The sequence below is a fragment of the Ranitomeya imitator genome, chromosome 7 (genome assembly GCF_032444005.1).
Source record: "Ranitomeya imitator isolate aRanImi1 chromosome 7, aRanImi1.pri, whole genome shotgun sequence".
In the NCBI taxonomy this organism is placed as follows: Eukaryota; Metazoa; Chordata; class Amphibia; order Anura; family Dendrobatidae; genus Ranitomeya; species Ranitomeya imitator.
In genome coordinates, this window is record NC_091288.1 from 25,547,180 (window position 1) to 25,569,306 (window position 22,127).

The 22,127-nt window shown below is 47.0% G+C and overlaps 1 protein-coding gene across 2 annotated transcripts in view; it reads left to right on the plus strand.

Moving 5' to 3' along the window:
• The window catches only part of ACVR2A (activin A receptor type 2A), a 57,163-nt gene extending 37,042 nt beyond the window's left edge, over positions 1-20,121 (plus strand). Inside the window, exons 2-12 of one of the 2 annotated variants that reach the window (XM_069732888.1) lie at positions 6,062-6,269; positions 7,705-7,814; positions 10,113-10,267; positions 12,662-12,685; positions 14,701-14,844; positions 15,118-15,261; positions 15,943-16,088; positions 16,183-16,297; positions 16,388-16,526; positions 16,788-16,918; positions 19,756-20,121. In XM_069732888.1, the coding sequence (XP_069588989.1) occupies positions 6,062-6,269; positions 7,705-7,814; positions 10,113-10,267; positions 12,662-12,685; positions 14,701-14,844; positions 15,118-15,261; positions 15,943-16,088; positions 16,183-16,297; positions 16,388-16,526; positions 16,788-16,918; positions 19,756-19,950 (1,511 nt within the window). In that variant the 3' untranslated portion in view covers positions 19,951-20,121. The remainder of the gene's footprint in view (positions 1-6,061; positions 6,270-7,704; positions 7,815-10,112; positions 10,268-12,661; positions 12,686-14,700; positions 14,845-15,117; positions 15,262-15,942; positions 16,089-16,182; positions 16,298-16,387; positions 16,527-16,787; positions 16,919-19,755) is intronic. The other variant, XM_069732889.1, reaches the window with a different exon arrangement.
• Positions 20,122-22,127: the final 2,006 nt, after the last annotated feature.

Here is a 22,127-nt window from a genome sequence, read left to right on the forward strand (position 1 = left end):
GAAAAATAGGAAAAACATTTTTTTAATAAAATGGTGGTGCTTCATATAATCCATGGGTCTTATTGCTTACCGGAGGTGGTGGCTGCAGTGAAGCGGGGTCCCAGGGTCGCTGCTGGAGGAGGCAAGAGTGGGGTGAAGCTGCAGACTGGGATGAGGGTGGGGGTGTTCTGATGTGCGGCACGCCGCTGCGGGGGGTGTCCATCGCGTCACTGCGAGGGTGCCCGGTTTTGCTGCAGTGGTCTCCGGCAGTGCAGGGGCCTCTGCCAACGTTTTGTGAAAGGCCAGAGCCTCTGCGGTTCCATGGTTTCCTGTGCGATGGACTCCGGGAAAATGGCCGCCGAGGCGGCGCATGCACAGATGGAGATCTCGGCAATGAGATTTTCCCCAGAGTCCACCGCCCAAGGAAACAACGGAACTGCGGAGGCTCTGGCCTTTCACAAAATATCGACAGAGCCTCCGCGCACCAGTGGGCACCCGCAGCTGCGCACCGCACATCTGAACACCCCCTCATCCCAGCCTGCGGCTTGCTGCAATGGTACTTGTAAGGTATAATCCGCATTATGACGCACCTCCATTTTCCCCAAAAATTTTTTGGAAAAAAAGTGCTTCTTATAATCCGAAAAATACGGTACATATCACGATGTGAGCACAAAACTAAGAACCAGTTGACACCAATTTTTAATGCATCCATGTAAATTTTAGTGGATGTTATTTTTTTACATTTATTCTGCCTTTGCAATAGAATTTGTCATCCCCCAAAAATGTACTATAAAAGCTTTGTCGCCATCTTTTCACATAATGCGAATAGGAGAATAACAAAAAAATTAACATGTGGGATCGCTGCTTGTCTAATTGTGCGAAGTAATTTATTTTTAAGCATTTTATCCTAGAAGGTGTACACCAAACGGGAAAAAAAACAGTATTTTTTTTTCTTTTAGCAGTACACAAATGGTGTAATTCAACACTACAAGTATATGGACGGAAAAAGAAAGTCCGAACTCTTGGGGGGGCGAGGGGTGTAAAGTGGCCATGAAGAGGTTAAAATAAAAACCTTCATCCTCTGCTGCTGGTTTTATGAGATTGCAGATTATCCATGAGTGCACACTAAATGACGGGCAGAAGATGTACTGTGGAATGGTGGTCTTCAGTTGTACTGTGGAATGGTGGTCTACAGTACTGTGGAATGGCGGTCTTTCAGTAGTACTGTGGAATGGTGGTCTTCAGTTGTACTGTGGAATGGTGGTCTTTCAGTAGTACTGTGGAATGGCGGTCTTCAGTTGTACTGTGGAATGGTGGTCTTTCAGTTGTACTGTGGAATGGTGGTCTACAGTACTGTGGAATGGCGGTCTTTCAGTAGTACTGTGGAATGGTGGTCTTCAGTTGTACTGTGGAATGGTGGTCTACAGTACTGTGGAATGGCGGTCTTTCAGTAGTACTGTGGAATGGTGGTCTTCAGTTGTACTGTGGAATGGCGGTCTTTCAGTAGTACTGTGGAATGGTGGTCTTCAGTTGTACTGTGGAATGGTGGTCTTTCAGTAGTACTGTGGAATGGTGGTCTTCAGTTGTACTGTGGAATGGTGGTCTTTCAGTAGTACTGTGGAATGGTGGTCTTCAGTTGTACTGTGGAATGGTGGTCTACAGTACTGTGGAATGGCGGTCTTTCAGTAGTACTGTGGAATGGTGGTCTTCAGTTGTACTGTGGAATGGTGGTCTTTCAGTAGTACTGTGGAATGGTGGTCTTCAGTTGTACTGTGGAATGGTGGTCTACAGTACTGTGGAATGGCGGTCTTTCAGTAGTACTGTGGAATGGTGGTCTTTCAGTAGTACTGTGGAATGGCGGTCTTTCAGTAGTACTGTGGAATGGTGGTCTTTCAGTAGTACTGTGGAATGGTGGTCTTACAGTTGTACTGTGGAATGGCGGTCTTTCAGTAGTACTGTGGAATGGTGGTCTACAGTACTGTGGAATGGCGGTCTTTCAGTAGTACTGTGGAATGGTGGTCTTTCAGTAGTACTGTGGAATGGTGGTCTTACAGTTGTACTGTGGAATGGCGGTCTTTCAGTAGTACTGTGGAATGGTGGTCTACAGTACTGTGGAATGGCGGTCTTTCAGTAGTACTGTGGAATGGTGGTCTTACAGTTGTACTGTGGAATGGCGGTCTTTCAGTAGTACTGTGGAATGGTGGTCTACAGTACTGTGGAATGGTGGTCTTTCAGTAGTACTGTGGAATGGTGGTCTTTCAGTTGTACTGTGGAATGGTGGTCTACAGTACTGTGGAATGGTGGTCTTTCAGTAGTACTGTGGAATGGTGGTCTTACAGTTGTACTGTGGAATGGTGGTCTTACAGTTGTACTGTGGAATGGTGGTCTTTCAGTAGTACTGTGGAATGGTGGTCTTCAGTTGTACTGTGGAATGGTGGTCTTTCAGTAGTACTGTTGAATGGTGGTCTTCAGTTGTACTGTGGAATGGTGGTCTTCAGTAGTACTGTGGAATGGTGGTCTTACAGTTGTACTGTGCAATGGTGGTCTTTCAGTAGTACTGTGGAATGGTGGTCTTACAGTTGTACTGTGGAATGGTGGTCTTCAGTAGTACTGTGGAATGGTGGTCTTACAGTTGTACTGTGCAATGGTGGTCTTTCAGTAGTACTGTGGAATGGTGGTCTTACAGTTGTACTGTGGAATGGTGGTCTTACAGTTGTACTGTGGAATGGTGGTCTTTCAGTAGTACTGTGGAATGGTGGTCTTACAGTTGTACTGTGGAATGGTGGTCTTTCAGTAGTACTGTGGAATGGTGGTCTTTCAGTAGTACTGTGGAATGGTGGTCTTACAATTGTACTGTGGAATGGTGGTCTTTCAGTAGTACTGTGGAATGGTGGTCTTTCAGTAGTACTGTGGAATGGTGGTCTTACAGTTGTACTGTGGAATGGTGGTCTCTGTGGTCGGCCTCGTGGCCTGGCCGTGGCACTGCCGCCGTGTACGAGCCTCCAGAGGTGCTCGTGGTGACGTCAGCGAGGTGCAGTGTTTGTGCAGGGCGGCCGCTGCTGATTACTTATCATTCCTGGTACATTTCCCGGGAGGGAGGCTCCTTCACTCTGATGATGCTCCTCCATAAGTTGCGTTTCCATCTTAGGTGCGGGCCTGTAATGATTGTGCAGGAGATTTAATGTGCACCTTCAGATATGTAGTTCAGATGTGTGCGGCGTGAGTAATGAAGGTTAGGAATTTACCGTTCCTGCTTCGTCCAGTGGTTGAGGTGTCTTGGTTCAGGACTCTGATGTTTTTGGGTTTCTTATACGCTGCCATCTGTTTTTTTTTTTCATATTGGCTTTAGGTACACACAAAACATAGCGCTGTGACGCAGGAATGGATTTAATGGGCTTTCTAGGACCTAAGGACAAATCTGTTCTCATCCCAATATCAGTAGATTAAAGGGGCCGAGGCGCCCGGAGCTGGCACAGCGGTGTGCATCCTGTGCCCCTGCAGTTCTGCCCAGTACTCTCCGGTGAGCCACAGCCTCTTCAGCCATCAGGTTGGGGCTGATAAAGTCCTATAAAACTTATACAAATTGTCTCTTCAGAGAAGAGGACTAGAACTCTACTGCCACCTATTGGAAGTAGCAATCCTAACAGTCAATATCGACCCTTATAACCTCATGGTCTCACCTGGCTGTGGATGATACATGACATACCCCTTACACGTAGCACACTTGTATCAATCAGTACTTAGTGTGAATGTGCCATGCAGTCTCAGGGTATGTGCACACGTCAGGATTTTTAGCGGTTTTTTTTTTTTTTTTTTGCGGAATTTCGCTATAAAAACGCTATAATTCCGCATGAAAAACGCTAAAAATATGCATCCTATCATTTAGAATGCATTCCGGATTTTTTGTGCAGATGTAAGCGTTTTTTTCCGCAAAAAAAAACGCTTACCGCTAAAAATCCGGACATGCTCTATCTTTTTCCGGAATTTTTGCGGATTTCTAAGCCAAAATGACATTCCAGGGAAAAAAAAAAAATCCTCAAAAATTCCGTGCAAAATCCGCGCAAAAAACGCGCAATTTCCACGAGAAATCCGCGCAAAAAAAACACCGCGGATTGCTGGCAGAAATCTCAGGATTTTGTCATGAAAAAATCCTGACGTGTGCACATACCCTTAAACTTTTTATTTTTTTTTATTTTGTTTCTCCTTCTGCTTTGGGCCATGCCGTAATTTGCCGCCCTGTGGTGTTAGCCCGTGTTCATTGTGTAGGAGACTGACATTTACCTTTTCACAAGTATGCTTTACAGTGTAGACGTGTGGGGTGATACACAGGGTCCACAGCATCAGAGTCTGAGAACGGGGGAAGTCTATTCCCCATTTTTTTCGGGTGGCTCACCTGAGTTCCCTTAAGGGGGTTATCTTCATTTTAATAGAAGTTACATTTGCAGAGTTCTTGTAAATCAAACCACTTTGCAATTTAATCATTTAATAAAAATCCTCTCCTTTCTGAAGAACAGAAATTTGTTTTTTTCTTCTCTTGTTTACTGATCGTTGCCTGGGTTACCGGCCACCACTGTGATACATGATGAAATCGCCGCAGAGGTCTCCTTGGCAAAGAGCGGCGTGTCTCTAAGCTCTTAATCATACAGCTAACCAGATCACTCAATCCATCCTCTGTGCGCCTGCGCTTCTGCGAAGTCGCCTCTGCTTGCAGCATCAGAGCGCGCACCGTTCGGGCCATTGGCAGAATGATGCTGCTGCACCAATCACTCAGGGGCACCCGAAGCCCCCAGCAAACAGGAAGCCAAGAGAACACAGGACATTTGATTAAAGTTGGCAGTTTGCAGTTTTCAGCAGGATTGGGAATAAGATCTTGTGTGGGAAAGACTGACAGATGGAGGATCGGGCATGCTGATTTTTAGCATGCCCAATCCTTTATTCAAGCGGATAAGCATTCGCTAGAGGAGTTTGACATCAGCTTATACCTTCTTATCAGTGAGAGTGGAATAAGTGTGTGTATGGGGCGTTAGGAGGACTAGAAATCGGCAAGATGGGCATTCATTCAATGGATGTTGTTGAAAGCGCCGCCTGCACCACCGGAGTCCTGGCGCTCTTGGCATGTCCTTTGTCTCCTTTGCGGTTGTAACAACCTCTTGGCTTTGGCCTCTGTGCTCTGACCCCGGGTGAACTCGGCCGCTGCTGTGCAGCTATATCTATAGTAACTGATTGTGAAGTGATTGATGAAGCTCCTCGCCTGTCGTCTTCTCACTTTGTGCCGCTGCCAGCAAAGCGCCCGTCCTCCTATATTTATAACCGAAGCTGCTGGTGAGAATTCCCCCGACGTGCCGGGTATGAAGGCGCTTGATTAAAGTGTAATATACCTGCTGCTGCCGAACATCGCTCCGCTGCGCTTTTATTACTGAGCTCGGCCAGACGTCCCTTGATGATCCTCATAATCTGCTGATATTTCAGACTAGCGCTGTCAATATGGAGGGGGGCTAACAGACTGAGGAGGGGACGCAACCACCTTTTATCTGCCTGGACCTGTCTTATTGAAGTTAGTTTATTCCACCATAAACCAGAGATTGCAAGAATCGAATGCTTGATTTGTCTACACTGACCTGACAGCGGGTTTGTGCCGACGAGACCCATTCTCTGCACGTGTAGTGATGGCTTCTAGAGGTCGGACCCCCGGCCATCAGTTACTAAGAGGGGAATACCCCTTTAACATGATGTTTGTGATACTCGCACCATCGTCGTCCTTCATGTCCTCTGCCATCTAATAGGACCGTAGACCGTCATACCTGGTAGCGGAGGTCTTGTGTGGTGGTCCTATAGGTCAGAACTACATGAATGGGGTCAGCCGTGATGGATGATTCTGGTGATCATCACCATCGATGTTGGTGAAAGCAGCAATTTATCAACCTCCTCAACATCCTCCTCCTCATCGTCTTACCGTAATTGGCTGCATAAAACCGGCTCAGTATTTGCATTAAGTGGCCGATCCATAGTGGAAGTGGGTCCTGTACGTGTCTGTGTGCGCATCGCATGTTAACCGTTTGCTCACCATTGTCATTGTTTGCAGGAGCCATACTGGGGAGATCAGAGACCCAGGAATGCATCTTCTATAACGCCAGCTGGGAGAAGGATAAGACGAACCACAGCGGCATCGAGCGATGCCTGGGCGACCTCGACAAGAGACGCCATTGCTTCGCCACCTGGAAGAATAGCTCTGGCTCCATAGAAATTCTGAAGCAAGGCTGCTGGTTGGACGATATCAATTGCTATGACAGGTAAAGAAACGTCGCAGACTTTCTATGTGCCTATGTGTTATAACTTGAAGGAAGAGCTAATTTCCGTGGCCCGGAAGCATCGCCATCTTATAGATTTCACAAGGAGAAATCGTATTTCCCAGACTGGCATAATATGGCGTGCGATCAGTCGGCTCCAGCGCGGATTTACTGCTCTATCCCCTTTGCAGGTTTTCCCCGTACTGTGGCCCTCCAAGCCACCCACTGTGCGGGGGGCTCCCACCGTAAGGCTAGGTTCACATTGTGTTAGGGCAATCCGTTTAGCGTATACGCTAGCGGATTGCGCTAACGCAATGTCCCAAAAGGGATCGCGTTTGGCGATCCCGCTAGCGCAGATACCAGATCTGTGCTAGCGAGGAACGGACCTCGGACGCAAGCAGCGTCTGAGGTCCGTCTGAAACTAATGGGACATCGCTATCGCATGCCAAAAATGGCATGTGCTAGGGATCCGTTGGCACATTGCAGTCAATGGGTGCGCTAACGGATCTGTTACATAGCGTTAATTGCGACAGTTGCGCCATGTAATGGAGTCCGCTAGCGGACACTCATTAACGCAATGTGAGCGTAGCCTTAAGTGATGGTATATGCTGAGCCACCCCTTTATAAGATTTGCAAAGCTAGAGATGAGCGAGCAAGTTCAGGTTTGTCTAAAATTTTACAAGAGTTGAATTTTCTTGAATATGAATCATATAGTGATTCACTTTGTGCAAAATTGAGTCTCGTCCGCTTTCTGCTCAGGGGTGGGGAAAAAAAATCTTTCCGGCCACTGCAGGCCCCACACGGCCCCTTTCGGTCTCTCCTTTTGCACCACGTGCATCGTTCCTTCTTCATCTTCTGGTGTGGAGTGAACATCTGAGGTCACGACATGCATCACCCAGTCAGTTGCCTGTTCGGTGCCAAAAGCCCCCCCGCATGGAAAGCTGAGAATCTAAACAGACCCCAGAGAATATTAAGGAATAATTGATTCACAAATCAAATTTCCTGTGCAAACTGACATGTCGGACCCCACTAATAAAGTCCAGCTGTTGTGCAGAGAAGACCACTCGGCACGGTAAAGTGACGCAGTCGGCGATGTGCAGGAAAAGCTGAAAAGATGACCACCCTTCATCGGCTGCGTTAGTGAAGCATAAGGCTCAGATATAAAGAAACCTTAGTGCAAGGCCTGAGGGGGCAGAACGTGACTCGGGGAAATTAAAATCCCTCCATCATGGCGCCGCCCCGCAGGCCCGGCGCTGTGCGTGACTCTGCAGATGGGGATTGCCTGGAGTGTGACATTAACAGAGGACGTGTAAAGTATTTCCGCCTCCCGTAACGGAGGAGTAACGTCCGCACCTGTTGGAAAAGCTGCAGAGTGATCGCCTTGCTTATTATTTAGGAATGTGATGGTTAATATATATATTTTTATTTTTCTCACCAGCGTTGACTGCATAGAAAGAAAGGAGAACCCGGAGGTGTTTTTCTGCTGTTGTGAAGGCAACATCTGCAATGAGAGATTCTTTCACAGCCCGGAGATGGAGGTCACACACCGTAAGTAAAGTAGAAGCTGGGAGCAGAAGAAACACAAATGGGGTCTTATCTGGGAATAACTATTATGTCAAAATTATGCTAATGTGATAAGGTTGTGTGACACGCAACTGTGTATTCATGAAACCGCTGCGGCAGATCCACGGGTCTTCCAACTAGGAAAGAGGGGAAAAAAGGAGCCAAATGTGGTTTATCCGCACTGGTAGGCAATGACGATCCAGATGGAAGTATGATAATAAAGGATTTCAGGAAGACCGTGGATTAAAGATTCTTTATTATTATACTTCCGTCTGGATCTTCATTGCCTACCAGTAGCGCGGATAAATCAAAGTTGGCTCTTTTTTTTTTTTCCCCCACACACCGTAAGTAGTCAGTCTGAGTAAAGGTACCGTCACATTTAGCGATCTAGACATCGATCCCAATCGCTGCAGCGTCGCTGGAGAGCTGTCACACAGACAGCTCTCCAGCGACCAACGATGCCGAAGTCCCCTGGTAACCAGGGTAAACATCGGGTTACTAAGCGCAGGGCCGCGCTTAGTAACCCGATGTTCACCCTGGTTACCAGCATAAACGTAAAAAAAACCCACAAACACTTCATACTTACATTCCGGTGTCTGTCCCCCGGCGCTGTGCTTCTCTGCACTGACTGTGAGTGCCAGCCGGAAAGCAGAGCGATGACGTCACCGCTGTGCTTTCCGGCCGGCGCTCAGTCAGTGCAGAGAAGCAGAGCGCCAGGGGACAGACACCGGAATGTAAGTATGAAGTGTTTTTTTTTTTTTTTTTTTTAAGTTTACGCTGGTAACCAGGGTAAACATCGGGTTACTAAGCGCGGCCCTGCGCTTAGTAACCCGATGTTTACCCTGGTTACCAGTGAAGACATCGCCGAATCGGTGTCACACACGCCGATTCAGCGATGTCTGCGGGAGTCCAGCGACGAAATAAAGTTCTGGGCTTTCTGCTCCGACCAACAATGGAACAGCAGGATCCTGATCGCTGCTGCCTGTCAAACTCAACGATATCGCTATCCAGGACGCTGCAACGTCACGGATCGCTAGCGATATCGTTCAGTGTGAAGGTACCTTAATGCACGTGCTCAGGATGTATTCACACCATGGAATCCAAGGCAGATTTCTGCAGTGGACGGGAAAATGGGGAAAAAAATTCCAAGTGCGGTGAAGTTGCAAAAAAAAAAATTCAATCCCACACTTGTTTTTTTTGTTTGGCTTTTTTACTAGGTTCACTAAATGCTAAAACTGATCTGCTATTATGATTCTCCAAGTCAGTACGAGTTCATAGACACCAAACATGTCTAGGTTCTTTTTTATCTTAAGTGGTGAAAAAAAATTCCAAACTTTGTTAAAAAAATAAAATAAAAAAAAATTGCACCATTTTCTGATACCCATAATGTCCCCATTTTTCGTGATCTCGGGTTGGGTGAGGGCTTATTTTTTGCGAGCTGAGCTGACGTTTTTAATGATACCATTTTGGTGCAGATACGTTCTTTTGATCGTCCATTATTGCATTTTAATACAATGTCACTACAACAAAAAAAACTTAATTCTGGCATTTTGACTCTTTTCTCACTATGCCGTATAGCTATCGGGTTAATCCTTTTTTTTTTTTTTTAAATCTGTCAATTCTGAACGCAGCGATACCAAATGTGGTGTTTGTTTTATTTTGAATGGGGCGTAAGAGGGGTGACTTGAACTTTATTTTAAATTTTTTTAATATTTTTAAAAACTTACTTTTTTTTTTTACTTTTGGCATGCCTCAAGCGCCTCCATGGGAGACTAGATGCTGTCACAACCCGATCGGCTCTGCTACATAATTCGATGATCAGATCACCTCTATGGCAGTGACAACCATAGTGGTCTCCAGGAGACCTCTGGTTGTCATGACAACGAACCGGTGACCTGCGATCACGTGACGGGGGTCACTAGTGGGCAGGTTTCCAGCCCAAGGGCCAGAGGCGCGAGTTTTAAAGGGAGGGATACAGACATCCGCGTAAATGTACGTCCAATGTCGGAAAGGAGTTAAATGAAGATTACCAAGTATTAGCAAGTCGATTCGGCCGTCATATAATCCAGTGCCCGGAATAAAAATATTACTTTCTGCTTTTGAGTTTGCAGAAGTCTGACCTCAAAACAATGTGTCGTATTTCTACTTTCTGCGTCCGCCCCGGCTGTTTGCTTTACTATATCCACTGATACCGGGAATCGTGTCGTGGCCGGGAGGAGAGACTTTCCCAACCTCCACAATGGGCGGCATCATTATCTGATTCCTTTATTATTTTCCTTGCAGCCACCTTGCATCCCGTTCCGCCCAAACCGCCCCTGTTCAATACTTTGCTGTATACCCTGGTGCCGATCATGGGATTTGCTGTGATTATTCTCATCTCGTTCTGGATGTACCGTCATCACAAGCTGGCCTACCCTCCGGTGCTGGTCCCCACACAGGTACGTCCCTGCTCATGTTCCCGGCGGTGCCGGCAGTGTAGGGCTTTACGGTTTATTATCCATGTTGTGCAGTGATTTGGGAAGGGCTGTTCTCTGCTATTTCTGAGTGACTGGGAGCTGAATATTGGGGTCCCCCTTTTCTAGCAGTCGGGACACCCAGTGGATGTAATAAGGTTTTACTGAAATATCGCATAATGGGTTAATAATGAATTGGGTGGTTGGGGGTTTTCCTGGCAGCGTGTGGACTTCTTGTGGTGTCGGAGATCACGCCGGCGTATATTAGCGCTGCAGGAGCTGTAAATGGCGTTACTGAGCGTGCAGGTTACAATAGGGGTGCATTGCAGATAATAGGGGTGCATTGCAGATAATAGGGGTGCAGATAGCTCGGCCCTGTGCTTCCGCCTCCTGTGCACATCTCCGCCGGTGACTCGTGGTAGTGAATGTATCTGCTCAGCGAGACAGTCTGTATCAATAGCGCCAGCGTCATCGGTCAATAAGCGACTCCGGAACTGCTGAATAGGCTGAACCGAAGACCCCCAAAGCCCTGTAATCTGACAAAGGGGACGTGCACGGCAAAACCGGAGAGCGTTAGCTGGATGGGAGCAGAGTTACTCCCTGACTGCAGATCTCAGCTGGAACGGCACAAAGTGAAATTGTATCGGAAAAGAATAGGAAACGTCCACATTCTCCATGATTATCCAGTATGTGAGAGCTGCGGCAGGATTACTGCTCCTGAGTGTTCAGTCATTAAATGGAGCATCCTGCATGGGATCAGTAGCACGTCCACTAAGGAGTGCTGTGTTCTGGGGTGCGGTTATTGGTGTGTAGTGGTCAGCCTCTTGTCATTTAGGCATGTGACCGATACAGAAGCACATTACTAGTTTACTAAGGAGTTACATCTTTTTTATGCGCTCGTTATTCTCCTTGTGCCGCTACAGCAACTCCACCAGCAGAATAGTGAGTGCAGCTCTGGAGTATAATACAGGATGTAACTCAGGATCAGTAATGTAATGTATGTACACAGTGACTGCACCAGCAGAATAGTGAGTGCAGCTCTGGAGTATAATACAGGATGTAACTCAGGATCAGTAATGTAATGTATGTATACAGTGACTGCACCAGCAGAATAGCGAGTGCAGCTCTGGAGTATAATACAGGATGTAACTCAGGATCAGTAATGTAATGTATGTACACAGTGACTGCACCAGAACAGTGAGTGCAGCTCTGGGGTATAATACAGGATGTAACTCCGGATCAGTAATGTAATGTATGTATACAGTGACTGCACCAGCAGAATAGTGAGTGCAGCTCTGGGGTATAATACAGGATGTAACTCAGGATCAGTAATGTAATGTATGTATACAGTGACTGCACCAGCAGAATAGTGAGTGCAGCTCTGGGGTATAATACAGGATGTAACTCAGGATCAGTAATGTAATGTATGTACACAGTGACTGCACCAGCAGAATAGTGAGTGCAGCTCTGGAGTATAATACAGGATGTAACTCAGGATCAGCAATGTAATGTATGTACACAGTGACTGCACCAGAACAGTGAGTGCAGCTCTGGGGTATAATACAGGATGTAACTCAGGATCAGTAATGTAATGTATGTATACAGTGACTGCACCAGCAGAATAGTGAGTGCAGCTCTGGGGTATAATACAGGATGTAACTCAGGATCAGTAATGTAATGTATGTATACAGTGAGTGCAGCTCTGGGGTATAATACAGGATGTAACTCAGGATCAGTAATGTAATGTATGTACACAGTGACTGCACCAGCTGAATAGTGAGCGCAGCTCTGGGGTATAATACAGGATGTGACTCTGTAATGTTATGTATGTACACAGTGACTCCACCAGCAGAATAGTGAGTGCAGCTCTGGAGTATAATACAGGAGGTAACTGAGTAAGACTAATAGCTGGTGTAATCTTTTGTGCCTCCCAGTTTATGCTGTGATGATTTTTACCCCTTGTAGTTTGGTGGATTGCAGTGTCCAGTTGTATTGGCTGCACTGAAGTGTAGTGGACGTGGGTGTGTTTAGCGTGGGCACAGTGGAGGGTGACGTCGCCCGTTTTGCCGCTGCTCTTTGTGCACATTCTGGCATCTTCATATCGCGCAGCCTGAAGTTCCTGTGACATCAGTGCCCTCTTGTGTTCAAAAATTGAAACTGCGCCTCAGTGCTTTCCCATGTGAACTTATGTGTTAGTGTTTGCCCTGGCTTAATGGACTCATTTAGCCGAACTTGCTTTTTTAATTTTTTTTTTTGTTTGTTTCCTGTGCTCTTTGGAAGAATGTAGCAACACGTGAAATTTTAGGAATGTAAAATGACCTTAAGTATTACAAAGGTGCAGATAGTAATTCCTTTTGCATATGTGTTTTTCTTCACAAGCACGCCTTTCACATTATGATAGAGGTAAGAGACCGGTTTCTACAGACCGGTAACATCCAGTGCTAATGCATGATACAATTTTTTTCTTTATTTTTTTTTCTTTTTTTGGATGTGCTGTAACATGGAGACGCATCAGCCTGCGAGCTTGCTTTCTCCATCAGGCTGGATACATGGAGACATTGACACAGAACTGCCTAACTCTGAATAACAAACTGCTTTGCTCACCGTTACAGGGAATGCGTTCTGGACATGACACATGATCACCGTGTGTAGGGCCGGCGCTAATGCTCCAGCCGTCAGGAGATATAGATTTATTTTTTAATCTACTTAGGTGTAAAATTCTGTGCGGATTTAAATATTTTTTTTGGTTTCCATTAGAGCTTCGGTTTTCATCTTGGCCTCCTGTAGAGACATAGAACATCACATTGTGATTACTTGCTGCCACCACTAGAGGGAGCTTATTGCATTGTTTACGTCCCCATATCCTGGCTCGTGGGCCCCTGATGATGGCTCTTGGCTGTCAGAATCTCACGGCATTCAGCCTCAGTCCACAATCCGGGTCAAATGTTAAAATGATTATTCCAGCTGCTCACCTTTCTGCTACAGATGGATCTGCTCATTGCTGAATGTATCTGTAGATGTGACGTCACCGGCACCCCCTCACCTTCCGATGCCAGAGTCAGCAGTCACAGTAATCCTTATAGGCTATGTGCGCACGGCGTACTGTTACCGCGGATGATGGTCACAGCCGCGGGGTCACGCTGACATCTGACTGAATTATTCAGCAGCGCTCTGACCGACAGTCTTACCAGCGGTAGCATTACCACCAATAAGAACTACCGCGCCGGTGTTTCCCACACTGTCACACAGATGACAGCGTGGGAAACACCATAGGAAGCCAGTAAAATGCAAACAAAAACTCTGCAAATCCGCAAACTTTTTTTTATACCTGTGTTTTTGCTGCGGATTTGACTCTCCGTTGAAGAAACGCAAAAAGAATTGACATGCTGCAAAAAAAAAAAAAAAAAAAAGCACTGCAACTACGCATGGAAATCTGCCGATCATGTGCACAACTCTTCAGGATTGTCAGTGAATAAGCTTGCATAAGGATTCCATAGCGGTTTTGGCCCATTTCGAGCTCGAAAAAAACACTGCAAAAACGCACTGTGTGCACATAGCCTTAAAAGGGTTGTCCAATGGTGAAATCCTTTTATCATTGATACTTGGAGGCCTAACTTCTCACGTTAAGAAAGGTTCGGACCTTGTAGCTCCCCCTAGTGGTGGCTGCGGTCACTACACTCTCTGTAGCAGGATATTGGACAATTATTAAAGACCCAAGAAAATCTGCACAGAATTTTGTACCTTGCAAGTAAAGGGTGGACATCCATACCCATGCGGCATGCATTATAGAAAAACTGTTCGAGTTTTCCACCTTCCCTGGGAAATCAACAAATCTTTCATTAAAAAAAAAGTTTTTGGTTTTTTTTTCTTAATCATTTTGCAGGGGAAAAAAAGGTGCAGATGATTTTGGCTGCCCCCTCACACGAGGCGGCGATGGCACGTAACGCACTTCAGATCACTTTCAACTAAAATAAAAGGGAAAAAAAAATCGTCATTGAGTTGTTAAATTCTTGTCTTTGCCCATGAATTAAATAATTGTTATAATTATTACAATGGGTTCCTCCCAAAATTTGTGTCTAAGGATGTGAGGATTCCTTTCCACATCGATTATCTCTACTGTGGAGGTGTGGGATAGTGGCGGCCACCACAGCCGTGGTCTTATTGGTGTTTTGTGCATCCATTAAATGGTTAATTTAAAAGTTTTTAACAACTTGGTGCTGAGCTCTGCGGTCAGTTTATTTGGGGTTTTCTCCGGTCCATTTATTTGGGGTGGGATGTTTTTGCATTTTGGGTGAAAGTGATCTTTGGCCATAGAGCACTGCATTGTGGTGAGGATCAGAGCGGATCGATCGCGTGCATGTCCAGCGCTGGCTGCGGCCGCCGTCCAACACAATGGTGACTGGTTGTGTCTCTTGCAGGACCCCGGCCCCCCGCCACCATCGCCTCTGCTGGGGCTGAAGCCTCTGCAGCTGTTGGAGGTGAAAGCTCGAGGGAGGTTCGGCTGCGTGTGGAAAGCCCAGTTACTGAACGAACTGGTGGCCGTCAAGATATTCCCCATTCAGGTAAGTGCCGGACGCCGTGTTCCTACGGGACGCCGTGTTCCTACGGGACGCCGTGTTCCTACGGGACGCCGTGTTCCTACGGGACGCCGTGTTCCTACGGGACGCCGTGTTCCTACGGGACGCCGTGTTCCTACGGGACGCCGTGTTCCTACGGGACGCCGTGTTCCTACGGGACGCCGTGTTCCTACGGGACGCCGTGTTCCTACATTAAGCCTGACCTGTCAGAAGACGTCCGCTCCTACGTGTTAACCCTTCGTACTGTCGCCACTTCAGGACAAGCTATCTTGGCAAAACGAGTATGAAGTGTACAGCCTGCCCGGCATGAAGCACGAGAACATCCTGCAGTTCATCGGTGCAGAGAAGCGCGGCACCAACCTGGACACCGATCTGTGGCTCATATCTGCTTTTCACGACAAGGTAAATGGTGACGGGGTCCACGCTGCACATTCACACTCTCTAGCCAGATCTAAGCTGTGCGTGCGCGTTGGCCCTTAAAGGGATCATCCACAAGCCGAAAGGCCTGTGCGCACTACGTAGCTTTGTGCTAAGTGTTGATGGTTGGACGCCCACTGGCATATCTAGTAGCGCCACCTCGGGGGGAAATAAAGCATTACACAGGTCCCATTGGCAACAGTGGGATGTTCATTATTGAATGATTTGGGTCTTGCGTAGATTATTTGTTGTCAGTGTGGCTAATGAAGGCCTCTCTGTATTAACGTGCCCCCGTTGGGTCCAATCTCCCAAAGTACAGTTTTCTGGGGCCTGCATTTATCTTACTTGTGTCACTCCCTAAGTGTCTACATAGTTGGTATATTCGGTACAGGATGTAGTTATAAGTGTGAATGGTTGTAAATCTGATCAGAAAAACACAAATCAAAGAATTAAAAACTCTTAGTGCGCTCTGACAGATTCTCAGTTAACTCATTGTGCATCATGCAACAGAAGGCGGTGGTGCAATGTTTTTTAATGAAACCGTATTTATAAAACGATTTTTAAACCCAAAGGTTTGCATTGATGAAAAATTGAAAATGTCCGCCCAAAGGCGGCCAACCCTTTTTAACATGTTAAAGTAACCATGCTTATTTCCTTCCCCAAAAGGGTTCACTCACAGACTTTCTGAAGGCGAACGTGGTCACGTGGAACGAACTCTACCACATTGCGGAGACCATGGCCCGAGGTCTGGCGTACCTTCATGAAGATATCCCAGGCCTGAAGGACGGACATAAACCCGCCATAGCCCACAGGTACGTGCTCCATCGTCTTCATGTTGTGTGTTGCGGCGCCACCTTGTCCCGAGGGTCCCGTTCTAATCACCGTATTGTACATTTCATCTTGAAGGGATATCAAGAGCAAAAATATACTCCTGAAAAACAACCTGACGGCGTGTATCGCGGACTTCGGCCTCGCATTGAAGTTTGAAGCTGGTAAATCAGCTGGTGATACTCATGGCCAGGTAGGTGTCGGGGTGAAATCTATGAAATATGAGACCCCCTGCTTGTGGTTAGATGGCCGCCTTTCCTATCTGGCGTTTTTCTTTTCCTAGGTGGGCACTAGAAGGTATATGGCTCCGGAGGTGCTGGAGGGCGCTATAAATTTCCAGAGAGACGCCTTCTTGAGGATAGACATGTATGCATTCGGCTTAGTTCTTTGGGAACTGGCGTCGCGGTGCACGGCGTCTGATGGTGAGTACACGGACCTGGGCATCCGCGCTTATGTTTTACTGCTATTCCAGCATTAAGGGAGCTGTTCAGTCTCTCATTAATAATGTAATTGCCAAAAAAACAAGATGTCTGCAGCCTTTCGTATATTTTGTCTTTTAAGATGGCAGATTTCTCGTCTCTACTCGTACATCTCAATGCTGGTGACTTGTAACAATGGATCCAGTCTGGACCAAGGGTTTTTCTTCCACAATGAATCTTGCACATTCTGTAATCTCGCCGTAGGTCCAGTGGACGAGTACATGTTGCCGTTTGAAGAGGAGATTGGGCAGCACCCGTCTTTGGAGGACATGCAGGAGGTGGTTGTACATAAAAAGAAAAGGCCCATTTTAAGGGAATGTTGGCAGAAACACGCAGTAAGTATGACCCTACCGTGAGTGACCAGATGTGGAAATGTAATTCCAATAATGGGAATCTGGTTATTTCTACAACCATAATTCAGATGTATGGGGCAGTCATAGGATTCTCTGTTACAAATCTGCCATGTGGGAAGTGGCTATACCTGCTTTTCCATCCTTTTATCTATACCTGCTCATCTAATGACTCTCTGTAATCCAGTTGTGCTCTTGTTTCCCGAGGACTCGCTCTACTCTAGCCATGCACTTGTCTCCCCCAAGGGCTCGCTATAGATCAGCTGTCCACTTGTCTCTCCTGAAGACTCGTAGTCCCTTCATTTGCTTGTTTCTCCCCTGATGGCTCGCTGTAGTCCAGCTGTGCTCATGTCTCTCCTGAAGACTCGTAGTTCCACCGCGCTCTTGTTTCTCACCCGAGGACTTTCTGTAGTCCAGACGTGCGCTTGTTTCCCTCAAGTACTCTGTAGTCCGGCCATGCGCTTGTCTCCCTCAAGGACTCTGTAGTCCGGCCATGTGCTTGTTTCCCCTGAGGACTCGCTGTAGTCCAGCCATGTGCTTGTCTCCCCTGAGGACTCGCTGTAGTCCAGCCATGTGCTTGTCTCCCCTGAGGACTCGCTGTAGTCCAGCCATGTGCTTGTCTCCCCTGAGGACTCGCTGTGGTCCAGCCATGTGCTTGTCTCCCCTGAGGACTCGCTGTAGTCCAGCCATGTGCTTGTCTCCCCTGAGGACTCGCTGTGGTCCAGCCATGTGCTTGTCTCCCCTGAGGACTCGCTGTAGTCCAGCCATGTGCTTGTCTCCCCTGAGGACTCGCTGTAGTCCAGCCATGTGCTTGTCTCCCCTGAGGACTCGCTGTAGTCCAGCCATGTGCTTGTCTCCCCTGAGGACTCGCTGTAGTCCAGCCATGTGCTTGTCTCCCCTGAGGACTCGCTGTAGTCCAGCCATGTGCTTGTCTCCCCTGAGGACTCGCTGTAGTCCAGCCATGTGCTTGTCTCCCCTGAGGACTCGCTGTAGTCCAGCCATGCGCTTGTCTCTCGGGGTCTCGCCGTAGTCCAGCCATGCGCTTGTCTCTCGGGGTCTCGCCGTAGTCCAGCACTGTGCTTGTGTCTCTCGAGGACTCGCTGTAGTCCAGCCATGTGCTTGTGTCTCTCGAGGACTCGCTGTAGTCCAGCCATGCGCTTGTGTCTCTCGAGAACTCGCTGTAGTTCAGCCATGTGCTTGTCTCTCGAGGACTCGCCGTAGTCCAGCCATGCGCTTGTCTCTCGAGGACTCGCTGTAGTCCAGCCATGTGCTTGTCTCCCCTGAGGACTCGCTGTAGTCCAGCCATGCGCTTGTCTCCCCTAAGGACTCGCTGTAGTCCAGCCATGTGCTTGTCTCTCGAGGACTCGCTGTAGTCCAGCCATGTGCTTGTCTCTCGAGGACTCGCTGTTGTCCAGCCATGTGCTTGTCTCTCGGGGTCTCGCCGTAGTCCAGCCATGCGCTTGTCTCTCGGGGTCTCGCCGTAGTCCAGCCATGCGCTTGTCTCTTGAGGACTCGCTGTAGTCCAGCCATGTGCTTGTCTCTTGAGGACTCGCTGTAGTCCAGCCATTTGCTTGTGTCTCTCCAGGACTCGCTGTAGTCCAGCCATGTGCTTGTCTCTCGAGGACTCGCTGTAGTCCAGCCATGTGCTTGTGTCTCTCGAGGACTCGCTGTAGTCCAGCCATGTGCTTGTCTCTCGAGGACTCGCTGTAGTCCAGCCATGTGCTTGTCTCTCGAGGACTCGCTGTAGTCCAGCCATGGGCTTGTCTCTCGAGGACTCGCTGTAGTCCAGCCATGCGCTTGTGTCTCTCGAGGACTCGCTGTAGTCCAGCCATGTGCTTGTCTCTTGAGGACTCGCTGTAGTCCAGCCATGTGCTTGTCTCTCGAGGACTCGCTGTAGTCCAGCCATGTGCTTGTGTCTCTCGAGGACTCGCTGTAGTCCAGCCATGTGCTTGTCTCTCGAGGACTCGCTGTAGTCCAGCCATGTGCTTGTCTCTCGAGGACTCGCTGTAGTCCAGCCATGTGCTTGTGTCTCTCGAGGACTCGCTGTAGTCCAGCCATGTGCTTGTCTCTCGAGGACTCGCTGTAGTCCAGCCATGTGCTTGTCTCTCGAGGACTCGCTGTAGTCCAGCCATGGGCTTGTCTCTCGAGGACTCGCTGTAGTCCAGCCATGCGCTTGTGTCTCTCGAGGACTCGCTGTAGTCCAGCCATGTGCTTGTCTCTTGAGGACTCGCTGTAGTCCAGCCATGTGCTTGTCTCTCGAGGACTCGCTGTAGTCCAGCCATGTGCTTGTGTCTCTCGAGGACTCGCTGTAGTCCAGCCATGTGCTTGTCTCTCGAGGACTCGCTGTAGTCCAGCCATGTGCTTGTCTCTCGAGGACTCGCTGTAGTCCAGCCATGGGCTTGTCTCTCGAGGACTCGCTGTAGTCCAGCCATGCGCTTGTGTCTCTCGAGGACTCGCTGTAGTCCAGCCATGCGCTTGTGTCTCTCGAGGACTCGCTGTAGTCCAGCCATGTGCTTGTGTCTCTCGAGGACTCGCTGTAGTCCAGCCATGCGCTTGTGTCTCTCGAGGACTCGCTGTAGTCCAGCCATGCGCTTGTGTCTCTCGAGGACTCGCTGTAGTCCAGCCATGTGCTTGTCTCTCGAGGACTCGCTGTTGTCCAGCCATGCGCTTGTGTCTCTCGAGGAGTTGCTGTAGTCCATCTGTGTCTCTCCTGAGACCGTATGCCCTCTATTGGTGTAGATCTCCGCTGTAGACTGCCATTATGACATATCTGGTGTGGACCCGGTGCCCTCCTGCCTCTGAATATCTTCCCATCTCTCTAGGGGCTGGCGATGCTCTGCGAGACGATAGAAGAGTGCTGGGATCACGACGCAGAAGCGCGGTTATCGGCGGGCTGCGTGGAGGAGCGAATTATCCAGATGCAAAGACTTACAAATATCATCACCACCGAGGACATTGTAACAGTGGTCACCATGGTAACAAACGTGGACTTCCCACCCAAGGAATCGAGTCTATGATACTTGCACTTGACCAACAGAACTCGGAGCTGCTATAAGCTAAGGAATGACTTTGCCTTTTTCGGATGGTTGGTCTTTTATTGCGGCGTCCTCCGGACGGGACGCTCCAGACTTATTTCATTCCACGTGACGGTTGTGCGAAGAAAAAAACAAAAATAGATGAAAACTTTTAAAAAAAAATTCAAGAAAAACAAAATTTTAAGGAATGAATAAAATATGAAGAAACACGGACCTCTCCGGATCCTCTCGCTCTCTGGATAATTCGCTGACCTGAGTTTTGTAAATGTCAGAAGAGACTGAAACCTTGAGTGAACTACTGCTATAAATATATATATATATGTATAAATATATATATAAATATATACACACATATACCTATATGTGTATATATATCAAACAAATATTTTTTTTTTTAATCAAAGCATTTCATTTTCAGATTTAAAAAAAAAAAAAGGGTAAATGTTTTTATCGCATTTGCTGTTGTGTTTCTATCAATGACTGTTGTAATGCCAATATGACACAGCTTGTGAATGTTCCCCGTGCTGCTGTTCTATGTACAGAAACCGAAAAAAAAAAAAAAAGGAAGAAAAAAAAAAAAACTTTTAAATTGCTGTGGGACATTTTTAAAGAGGCTTCCAGGCATATAACCTCCCTCAACGAGCTATACCTCAGTTCCACAACACACTCGAGAAATTAAATTATAATTTTTTTTTTTTTTTTAAAGAAACAAAATAACACTAAGCAATTTTAATAAGTGAAACAACTTATTACTTTTTTTAAATATATATATGTATACGTATCACAATTTCGATGTGTTATTTAAAGGCAAAGAGCCGTACGCTGTGTTTAACCCATCCGTCGCCATCCACCTGTCCCTTCTTTTGTGATGCATGGATTAAATACACAACTCGCTAAAAATCTCGATCACGGGAAGGGTTAATGTTCACGACAAACAACCATTCCTAAAGTTTGGGATTTTTTTTTTAAATTTTTTTTTTTTTTTTTTAAATCCTGCCCCTCATCACTTTTTGTAGGTAAAACTTTTACCTGCCAATGTATTATATAGGTTTGCTGTGTCTGAGGAATTATTGACAATAGAAGCATGTTTGTTTTTTTTTTTTTTTTAAAGAATAATAATTTTTTTGTAATTATTATTTGCAAGCATTAACACTGGAACACTCAAGTTCTCCTCACTTTTCTTATTTATGTTGTACGTCTGTTCAGCGAGCGGCCGACGCGGCCGTGTCCGGATTTCCTCAGGAAGTTTCACGACCCAAAATTCCTCACTATATGCTTTTTTTTTTTAATTTTTTTTTTTTTTTTTACAGAATTGCAATCACACAGTGCCATCGTGTCAGCAACGTGCGAAATCCGACCTCCCGTCAATTTTCTCATGGTGACCTTATATTATAAAAATATATATATAATCAGGGAAAATTTGGTGAAATGTAAAAACCCTACATTATGCAACTCCTTTCTCCGGGGTTTAACCAATACTGACATGAGTAGCGCAGATTTAGATGCAGGGGGAGCGATACAACACTGGCACATGGTGGCGTTTTGGTTAGGACTTAGGAATAGGTGCCAAAATCTGTCTCAATGTAGAGGGGAAAAAAAAAATGTAAAGTGATCCTACCTGCATGAGACGCCCCTTTAAATGTCGTCATATTATTATGGATTCCCTGCTAACACTAGACTGGTAGATATCCTGATCGGTGGGGTTGTCCAGGATTAGAAACACATGGCTGCCTTCTTTCAACTTTGCAAAACAGCGCCTCCCTTGTCTTCAGGCTGTGTGTGGTATCGCAGTTCAGCTTTAGAAAAAAGAATGGAAGAGAACTGCATTACCAGATATGGTGTGTAGACGGGGCTGGGGCGGTTTTAGGGCCATGTTTTTCTAACCCTTTAATCGGTGTATATAGGATATGCCCTTCTTATACAGAGTCTTGTCAGCCAATCTGAAGGGGATCATTTGACAAGCTCTCGGGCTTCACGAGTATTTACGCTCTTCCTTTTTAAAGGGGTCCATGCAGGTGGCCGGTTCCCTTTATCGCCATCCGTCAGCGTCTGCAGCCACGTAATATCCTCACCTAATGTTATGCAATGTCCTTCAGCGGAGGATACGACCTGTCCAGTTACCGGGCTTCGAGCTCGGACTCCCCCCTTTTTATGGACTG